The sequence below is a fragment of the Dasypus novemcinctus genome, chromosome 8, assembly GCF_030445035.2.
Source record: "Dasypus novemcinctus isolate mDasNov1 chromosome 8, mDasNov1.1.hap2, whole genome shotgun sequence".
NCBI lineage: Eukaryota > Metazoa > Chordata > Mammalia > Cingulata > Dasypodidae > Dasypus > Dasypus novemcinctus.
In genome coordinates, this window is record NC_080680.1 from 124,980,056 (window position 1) to 124,989,832 (window position 9,777).

Consider the following 9,777-nt stretch of genomic DNA (forward strand, 5'->3'; position numbering starts at 1 on the left):
TTAATTTCTCCACCTGTAAAATTCAAACAATGATACCCACCTAAGGAGGCTGGTGTAATTACCGTAAGATGTAATTAATACTTGGCCCATAATACAAATTTTCTATGCCTCCATGCCAAGGGCCTGAGGACTTCTTGGGAATTCAGACAAGGGTGGGAGAGGTCTTCAGTTAACCCTTCCCAGCTCCCCCATCAGGACCTCAGGGTATTATGTGGGTGCAGCTGAGTAAGGAAGGGGGCAAGGACTCGGGGGACTGGGGTTCCCTAAACCACAAACAAGGCAGACCCTTCCCAGCACAGGGTCTTGGGAACCCCCTTGGCTGGAAGCTGGGCCCTCACCAGGGCGAGGGGACCCAGTGGAGCAGGCAGCTTGCAGGGGCCTGGTGGGAAGCAGCCATCCTTGGAGAGTTTCTGTTGGTGCAATCAAGCAGCACGTAGGAAGTGGCTATCCCCATGGGAGTTGAGAAATGACAGCCTAAAGATAGCCCTGGCTTCCGCAGCCATATAAGAGCTGGGGGCCTCTTTGATGCCAGAGACCAGCGGTCATGGAGCTGAAGGCCATCGCCGGGGCCCTGGGGCCCACTGCCCAGCTGGCTTTCTTCCTGTGTGTCAAGGCTGTGGTTTCCCAGGCTGCTGACACCTGTCCAGGTGAGCTGCAGCTGAGCTTTGTGGTCCCTGAAGGCTGAAAACTGCCTCTCGTTGATGATGATGCCATCCCAGGCACAGAGCTCAGCCCTTCTGGGGAGGGAGACCTCGACAGCTCTCTCATAGCCTCAGACAAGAAACCTGAGGCCCAGAGAGCCCGAGTGTCCCACCTGAGGTCCCACAGCTAGAAGGGGGAGGAGCAGGCTTTAAACCGGGTCCATCCGACCCTGAGGCCCATGATTCGCACCATAGAACTTTCCAGATGGTGCTCAACTCTGTCCCTAAGGAGGAGGAAGAGAATCATCCCGCTTTCTGTCTTTTTGTTGGTGCTAAGATCCTGGGACTTCCTTGGAGGGGGCTGAACCTGCAGATCTCAGCCCTTTGCCCCAGGGAGTCAGCTTCAAGAGCCTTGGCAGGAACTCGGAAGGGCCATGGGTCCCCCTGATTCTGAGGAGGGGTTCTGTGCCCTCTCGGCCACAAGTTGCTCCTGGTGAGAAGGCCAGTCCTCTCCTGAGTTCTGGGATAACTTATTTACGGAGGAAGCATGAAGAGTAAATTACAGCCCAGTCTAGAGCTAAGAGGGCAGACGGGAGGGAAACGCACGCACAAGGGGCAGCTGCCCTGCCTCCCAGGACGGCGTGGGTTATTCCCATCTTTTCTAAGTCGTCTCTTCTGAGCATGTATTAGTTTTGTAACTGACAACATTTAAAATGTTTTAAATAAAAAATAAAGTCTCTTCTTGGTCCCAGGTTTACTGTGGCTGGCTCTCTGGGGAGGGGGCGTGGGCTGACCCATTCTAGCTCAGTGATTTTATGATTGGGTCCCTAAGGTCTGGAAGTAGAAATGCACATCGACCCAAATCCCTCAGGTTTGTTATAAATATTTACTGATGTTATTTATTTAAAGTAGTCACTTTTTGTAGAGTTCTACATGCTAGAAGATAAATGAAGATTTTTTCCATTTGTTTGATTAATCTAATCCTCTCCACAGTCTTAATACTAACCCGACTTAGCCCAGGAGTTTCCTTGGACACACGGCCCTGGGGTCAGGACTGTCCCTGCACCCCCACCTGCTTGTCCCAGCCCACCTGCCCCGCTGGCCAGCACCCAGGGGAGAGCACAGAGCTGCCCGCTGCAGCCGCCTCCCTCCAGCGGACCCTTGCCTGAGACAGGGGCATGGGTGGCCATCTTGGCAGTGGCCTCGGCCCAACAGCACTCAAGGAGGCAGGTCCCCTGAGCGGGGGCCCAGGGAAGGACCGCCCTGACTGGCCACTCTGTTTCTCTGCAGAGGTGAAGGTGGTGGGCCTGGAAGGCTCCGACAAGCTCTCCATTCTCCGGGGCTGCCCAGGGCTGCCTGGGGCCCCAGGGCCCAAGGGCGAGGCAGGGGCCAATGGAGGAAAAGGTATGTGTTCTGTGGGAAGCTGGGGTGGGCAGGGGGTGGGCAGGGGGTGCTGGAGTCTCGGTTTTCTCAAGTTAAATCCCAGTTAAACAATGCCCTGTGCAGTTCTCAGATCAGAGCTTTGGCCTTGGCCCCTTAGAGCCAGTGACAGCAATCAGCTTCCAAGGGCCACCTGAGGTTCCGGTGTCCTAAGCCCTTAATGAGCTCTCAAGGGATGTGTTTTGACTGAAAACAGAGTTTCTAGTCTTGATGCCCCCACCTGCTACTGTATGTGGACACTGCCAGATTTCTAATTCCATGTCCTTCTGGAGTCTCACCTGAGCACTGGGGGCAAACCCTCTGCTACAACAGGTGAGAAACTGCAGCCAAGGAGAGGCAGAAGCTCCCCCAGCTTTCCTACTGGGGGGTGGGGTGGGGTGGTAGGGCTGGGACTCAAACCCTGAGCTGTAAATTGGGCTTGGTGGAGGATCCCCTGTGCATGCGGTGACTCACTCCCCGTGATGAGCAGCCAGCGGAAGCCACCCGCCTTGCACAACTCTTAGTACCCCCAAGCCTGGCAGATGGCTAGGTGTGAACCAAAAGCTCCTCCAAGGAGCTGCAGCCGGGGCTGTGTTCCTCGTGCTGAGAAGTGTCCCAGCAGAGGCTTGTGGAGCACTTGGGATGAGTGGAGAAGGGACGAGCTGGGATGTCTCTTAGGATTAGCACATTCTAAGAGGGGCCTGGGAAGGGATAAAATGGGGGGATGGGGTTGCCTTTGGGTGGGGCTTTGTGGGCTTGAGGGGAGCTAGGGATGGGAGGATGGGTAATATTGCCCAGAAATTGGGGGGAGGGTGGGGCAACATACAAACATAGGAGATTGTCAGGTATTTCGTTGAGAGCATAATGCTGAGAAAACTTTTTCAAAAATATAATAAGGAAGGCTACCTGTTTAAGATGCTTAAAGGGGATAATCCGACGCAGGACAGCTCCTAGGGAGGATGTGAATGCTCATTTTGCCATAGTGGGTTATATCACTGGATAGAGACCCATATAATGAGAGTGGGGGTACACCCACATCCTGGGGAGGACTGATGTTCTCAAATAGAGGGAACTGTATCTCTCGAGAGAAATGGTGGCTCCCAGTGCATTAGGGCAGTTGAGCATGTCAAGCCCTCAACACTGTAGCAAGTATCTCTGAACATGACCCTCCAAGCAATGAAGATTGACTGTCACTGTGGGCCCTAAGTGGGGGGGGGGGGGAAGAGGTATTGAATAGAGGGAACCAATATAACTGTGTGGGCAATGGAAGTGTTCCACAAGAGTATGCAAGGATGGATATAAGACATGTAAAATCACACCAAAAATATATAGGGGCTGATAGGCTAAAATGTAAATATAATGTAAAACATAAGATTACTAAAAATTTAGAAAACTGTGTAGTCTAAAATATAAACCACAATGTAAACCCAAATGTTACCTTGTTTGAAAGCTATTGTCTCAATATCTGTACATCAATTTCAGTAAATACAGTATGAATAAAAAAAAAGGGGGGGGTCTGGGGCAGCTCCAGGTCAGGTCCCATGGACGGGGTGGCTGGGTGGGCCCCACTCGCCGCAGTGGGCCTCCACGGGGGCTCTCTGACCCTGCACCTTTTGGGGGAACACTGGGGAGGAAGCTCTTTCCCTGGGAGGAGCAGAAGCAGGGCTGGACCCCGCATCCGTGGACGAGTTTCTACCACGGGGTGGGTTGCTCAGCCGCAGCCACCGGGATGTGAGAACGCGGCACTGGGGGCTCTCCTGACCCCAGGGCGGCCCCTCCCCAAGGCGGGCCTGGTGGTCTTAGGGGAGGGCGGGGCTGCTCGGCCTCAAGGTCACATGCCAGGTGGACCTGGTGAGCGGGGCGGCCATCAGACCTCTGTGGCTGTCGTCACGCTGACCTGGCAGCCCTCCTGGCACTCGTCTCCCGGTCATGCCTGTGCGGAGGGCTGCGTAGACGCACCCCGACTCTGAGGAGCGCCCCTGCACCGAGAGGTCTCCCCCACCCTCTCCTCGCAATGACCAGCAGCCAAGGCCCCTGAGGCAGTGGGTCTTGTTCCTGACCCCAGCCCCTAAGTGGGCGATGGCGCCTGGTGAGGGCGGGTCCCCCGGGGAGCTGTAGTCATGGTAACAGGCTGGCCAGGAGCAAGGGCCCTCAAGATGGCGAGTCCAGGTCCCCAGGTGGGGGGTTTCCACTAAACAATGTCTTTGAACTTGCAGGAGAGCAAGGTTCCCCAGGAACCCCCGGGAAGGCAGGACCCCTCGGACCCAAAGGTACTGGGTGATGAAGGCTGCAGCCCTGGAGCCCTGGGCGCCCTCTGAAAGCCGGGGTGCTGCGGCCATGGTCTGCGGCCCTGGAGCCGCGTCCATCTCCAGAGGGCCTCAAGATGGGCCCTGGGGGCAGCGGGACCTCCCCTCACCCTGGGCAAGGACCCCAGGCCCGGGCTCCCCCCACCCCAATGTGAGACCCTGACCAACAGAGGAAGGGGAGGGCACTTCCAGAGGACAGTTTGGGGGTCCCCACCCAGCACATCCAGAGGGCAGTTTGGGGGTCCCCAGAGCTGACAGCTCCACTCCCAGCTGGCCCCGGGTCTCTGGTCAGCCGTGGCTTTCCCCATTTTTCCTCCAGGAGACCGAGGAGAGAAGGGGGTGCGCGGAGAGAAAGGTGAGAGCCGCCCCCCATTCTGAGGGGCCCCTCGGCCGCTTTTGACCAGCCAAGACACCCCGAGCACGCACCCGCCTTTGGTCTGACACCTGAGCTTCTTTCCTTCCAGCCATGCCTGGGGGTGCCCAGCCCCCGGGGGGCCCCTCTGATGCCTGCGGTCCTCAGGCAGGTGCAGGCCTAGAGCGCGTAGGGGACGGTGGCTGGCCAGACGACGTTCCTGCAAAAGGGGGACATTTTACGTATTTAAGTTCCATTCTGGCTCGTGTTCATTTATTTTTTTAAAAAATCTGTAAAAAACAAAAAAAGACAAAACAAGCAAAGGAAAATACCACACACTCTGTCTACAAATATAAAGCACAATTTTCAGGCGCAGACCCCAATACCTCTTCCATGACCAGAGGCTCTGAAGGCGCCAGGTGGAGCAGAGTGACCCGGTGAGCGCTGGAGCAGCGGGCCCTGGGCTGTAGCGAGCACCTGGAGGGGGTGCTGGGGTTAACAGCAGGTGGGCCCACAGGAAAAAGCGAGCTGGAAACAGAAGTGCAGAGTCCACCCACCTGCTCACGCTGAAGCAGAGGCCGAGGGCCAGGAGTTTGTTTGGAAAAGATCCAGAAAATTGTAACCGTTTTCTGTTCCATGTCCATGGACCGATTGAGGCGGAAGGGGATGACGTTTCTGATTTTTAAATCCTGACGTGTGTTTGCTCTCTCCACACGCAGGTGAAACGTGGGGGCAGCAGCCGTGTGCTACAGGTGAGAGCCGCGTGGCCGACCCCGTCCCTAGCCCCGTAGCTGCCAGGCTCAGCCTGTTGCAGACGGACAGACGGCTGCGGGCTGGAAGGAAAGAGCTCTCCTCCCCAACTTTCAGCTCAATAGACTTGAGACAGGATCAGAAGTCCACTTGCTAGAATTTTACCTGGAGGAATTAAAATTTACCCCAGAAGGCCAGGTGCCGGGGGAGGAGGGAGGCGGCAGCTCTGGGAGGGGCGGGTCCAGCCCACGCCGCCCTCCCCTCACAGCCGGGGGGTTCTGGGGGGCCACGTCCCTGTCCCGGGCCCCCTCCCCTGGCCTCGCCCCGGCCTTCCGCCTGCAGCCTTCTCTGGGGTTCTGTCCCAGGACCTCGGAACTGCAAGGAGCTGCTGACCAGGGGCCACGTCCTGAGCGGCTGGCACACCATCTACCTGCCCGACTGCCGGCCCCTGACTGTGCTGTGTGACATGGACACTGACGGCGGGGGCTGGACCGTGAGTGCAGGGCCACGGGGACGGCTGGGGTCCGGCACAGCTGGGCCTGCCCAGGGGTCTTCAGAGACCAGCCCGCACCCCTGCCCACCTTTGTGCGATTCCTTTCCTCCGTGGGCCTCAGTTTCCCCGTCTATCATGTGGGACGCACAGACCCCCTCCCCTTCTCTGAGGACGGGGACAATCACCAATAGTGGGTCTGGAGGCGAACCTGTTTGGGAAAGAGGCCAGAATATGGCGTGAGGCTGCAAAGCAGTCCCTCAGAGCTGTGTGGCTCTGGGCTGGTCACCTGCCCTCTCTTAGCCTCCGTGTCCCCTTCGGAAACTCGGGACCCCCCGGCCCCCGGGATCTGCAAAGAGGCCCACGTGGGTGCCGGCGTGCTTGTGGCTCGAGATGCTCCGGGCACCGTGGAGCGCAGCCCCCGCGGGAGGTCGAGGCCCGCCCTGTGCTGAGGGCCGGGCCCCCGCCCCAAGGCCCCCCGCTGCCCCCAGGTTTTCCAGCGAAGGATCGACGGCTCCGTGGACTTCTTCCGGGACTGGGCGGCGTACAGGCAGGGCTTCGGCAGCCAGCTGGGCGAGTTCTGGCTCGGCAACGACAACCTGCACGCCCTGACCTCCCAGGGTAAGGCCGGCGCGGCCGCCCTGCCCTTGGCCTGGCCTCTGAATCTGCGAGTAGGAAGACGCCCAGAGGCAGCTGGGCTTGGGTAACCCCTGCTCCCGTCTACAACCAAGCTGGGTTCCTAGGCCCCCGGAAGCCCCCGCCCCAGCTCCCGCGTCTCTGCACCCATGTCCATCCCCCAAGGGGCACCTCCCATGAGGGAGGCCTCCATGCCGGGCTCTTTGTTCTACCCGCTTCACGACTGGTCCTGGAGAAACCTGCCAAACTGTCGATCTTTTTCTCTCCATCCAGTCGCTCCCAAGACCTTGAAGGCCTGAACTCTGTGCCTTCAATTCTCCCAAGAGCAAGGAAAGCTGGCTTGTTAGTAGCTGGGCAGTCATTTCAGGAGCAATGTTCATTTTTCTTTACATTTTCACCATCAAATGCACACCAGCGGTGGTTTCCGCCTGCCTTATCACGATGGGGTGATATTTAGAAATAGGGACACATCCCCGAGCTTCTCCCATCAATGAGAGATTTTTATAGCGTCCCAGGGGAATTGCCCATGGATGCCCAGTTCACACCTCCCTCGAGAACTGACCCCAGCTGCCCACCCAGGCCTGGCGGCAGGAGGTGCCTGAGCCTGGGACCCCTTACGCTTCTCTGACAGGCACTAGCAATCTCCGCGTGGACCTCGTGGACTTTGAAGGAAACCACCAATTTGCCAAGTACAGTTCATTCAAGGTCGCGTCCGCGGCCGAGAAGTACAAGCTGCTCCTGGGAAACTTCGTGGAGGGCAGTGCAGGTGAGTGGTTGCGCCATGTGGCCTGGCCTTCACGGCAGGGGTGCGGCTGTCCAGGTGATGGTGGCCAGAATCCTGGCCCTTCCATACCTGGGTGGCCTTGGGCTAGGGGCCTTGCCTGTCTGAGCCCTGGTTTTTCCGCCTTTGGATGCAGGTGCAAATACCTGCACCTTCAGGTAGCTCAGGGTCACGTGACCCCAGCAGGGACACTCCCAGGGCTGTGCCAGCCGCACAGCCAGCTCCTGGTGAGTGGGGCCTGAGGACGCTGACCCCTGTCATGACTGAAACACTGGCAGGAGCGGGCCCTTCTGTCAGGTGCATCTGGCCGCTTCCCAAAGTGTGGTCCACGGAACACGAGCCCTGGGGATGTCCTTGCCCAAAGGCCCCTGTGAGCATGTGGCTTTGGCACGTTTCTGCTGAGCATGCTTCAGGGCACTCCCAATGCACAACAGTCCACTGCGGGCTCCGAACGCACCTGCCGCATGGAGCCTGCTTGGACACGTTCCACCCCGAGGTGCACGGACCAGGGAAGAGCCCGGGGTGTTTGATGATCAGAGCCTTAGAGGTTGCGTGTCCCCTTCACGGGCTCGATCTCATCTGAGCCCCAAGGAAGGCAGCAGGGCAGGGGTTAGCACCCCCTGTTTGCCGATGGTAAAGCCGAGCCCAGGGTGGGACACGGCTCGCCTGCAGGAGCCAGAGCTGACCGCCACGCGCTGGGCTCACGCTGGAGCCCGCCTGGGCTCCCCGGACGAGGGCCATGCTGAACCTGACACAGGCTGCCCACGGGAAAGTGGGGGGGGGAGCAAGGCAGCTGGGGGGTGGGCTGGGAAGAGGGAGGCTCTCGGGGGGTGGTTATTGACCTCCTTGGGAGAGCCCAGATGGAAGCAGGTGGCTGCTGGAGGGAGAAGCCTGGGCCAGGAGGGGGACAGGCAGCTTCTGCTCGCCCCAACAGCCGGGGTGGCTGCACCTCGAGAGTGAGGAGTGGGGGGCATGGCCACGCGGGGCCTCGGGCTGGGGGGGTCTCCGTCGCTCCCCCGACACCCACACTTCTCCCGGCACAGGCGATTCCTTGACGGGCCACAGAAACAACTTCTTCTCCACCAAAGACCAGGACAATGACCTGAGGTCTGGGAGTTGCGCCGAGCAGTACCAGGGCGCCTGGTGGTACCACGACTGCCACTCGTCGAACCTCAACGGGCGCTACCTGGGCGGGCCCCACGACAGCTTCGCCAACGGCGTCAACTGGAAATCGGGCAAGGGCTACAACTACAGCTACAAGGTGTCGGAGATGAAGCTGCGGCCCGCGTAGGCACGGTGCGGGGGTGCGGACACGGCGCCCCGCCCCCCCCCCAACCCCGCGTGCCCGGCGAGGCAAGTGCGCCGTGCCCTGGTCCTGCCCCGCCTTCCGGGGCCAGCCCTGCGGAAGCCCAGGCTCTGCCCACAACTGCCCGAGCCACCTGCGGCCCTCACGGCCTAACCACAATAAAGAATTCTACTTCCCAAAGAGCATCTGTTTCTTGGCAGACCCTGTTTCCTCTATTTTCATTGGCCTTTCTTGAACACCCGTTGCTTTGAACCTTTCCCACCTGCATTACATTCCCTAGGAAGCTGGCGCTCGGGAAGCACCGGGACGTCCGTGTGGGATGGAATTCCTGATGTCCGTCGAGGTTTGCGGCTTCCCCCCGGATGCCCAGCCTCCGGCTCGTATCCTCCGTCCGTCGGCACAGTGGGACCCCCAGCTTCTCCCCCCACTCTCCTCTGTTCCCCCGGGAGCCACGCACAGCACCCGGGCACATCTTTAAAAAGATGTTGGGGGAAACGGACTTTGGCCCAGTGGTTAGGGCGTCCGTCTACCACATGGGAGGTCCGCAGTTCAAACCCCGGGCCTCCTTGACCCGTGTGGAGCTGGCCATGCGCAGCGCTGATGCGCGCAAGGAGTGCCCTGCCATGCAAGGGTGTCCCCCCGCGTGGGGGAGCCCCACGCGCAAGGAGTGCGCCCGTGAGGAGAGCCGCCCAGTGTGAAAAGAAAGAGCAGCCTGCCCAGGAATGGCGCCGCCCACACTTCCCCTGCTGCTGACGACAACGGGAAGCGGACAAAGAAGCTAGACGCAACAAATAGACACCAAGAACAGACAACCAGGGGAGGGGGGGAAATTAAATAAATAAATAAATCTTTAAAAAAAAAAAAAAAGATGTTGGGTTTGGCCTAGAAAACACTCAGAACAAAGGGGGAAAGGCTACCTAAGGGCCTCTCTGCTGCCAATCCCGATAGAGGGGCGGCTGGGGGCTGCAGCCAGGCAGAGCTGCGTCCGCGGGGACGGTGCCACTGGGGCTCTCCCGTAAAGGCTGGGTCGGGGGGCCAGCCTCCACCGCACGCCCCGCACTCGCCTCGGCTCCGGGGGAGGTGGGCCAAACAGCGC

General features: G+C 59.2%; 1 protein-coding gene across 1 annotated transcript; it reads left to right on the forward strand.

Annotated features, from left to right (window-relative positions):
• Window positions 1-498: 498 nt before the first annotated feature.
• On the forward strand, window positions 499-8,866 carry FCN1 (ficolin 1). Its single transcript, XM_004467336.5, has 9 exons — window positions 499-647; window positions 1,932-2,045; window positions 4,277-4,330; window positions 4,686-4,721; window positions 5,438-5,470; window positions 5,834-5,961; window positions 6,450-6,579; window positions 7,226-7,360; window positions 8,419-8,866. The coding sequence occupies exons 1-9, from the start codon at window positions 545-547 to the stop codon at window positions 8,664-8,666; spliced, it is 981 nt and encodes a 326-aa protein (XP_004467393.2). The 5' UTR covers window positions 499-544; the 3' UTR covers window positions 8,667-8,866.
• The last annotated feature ends 911 nt before the right edge of the window (window positions 8,867-9,777 follow it).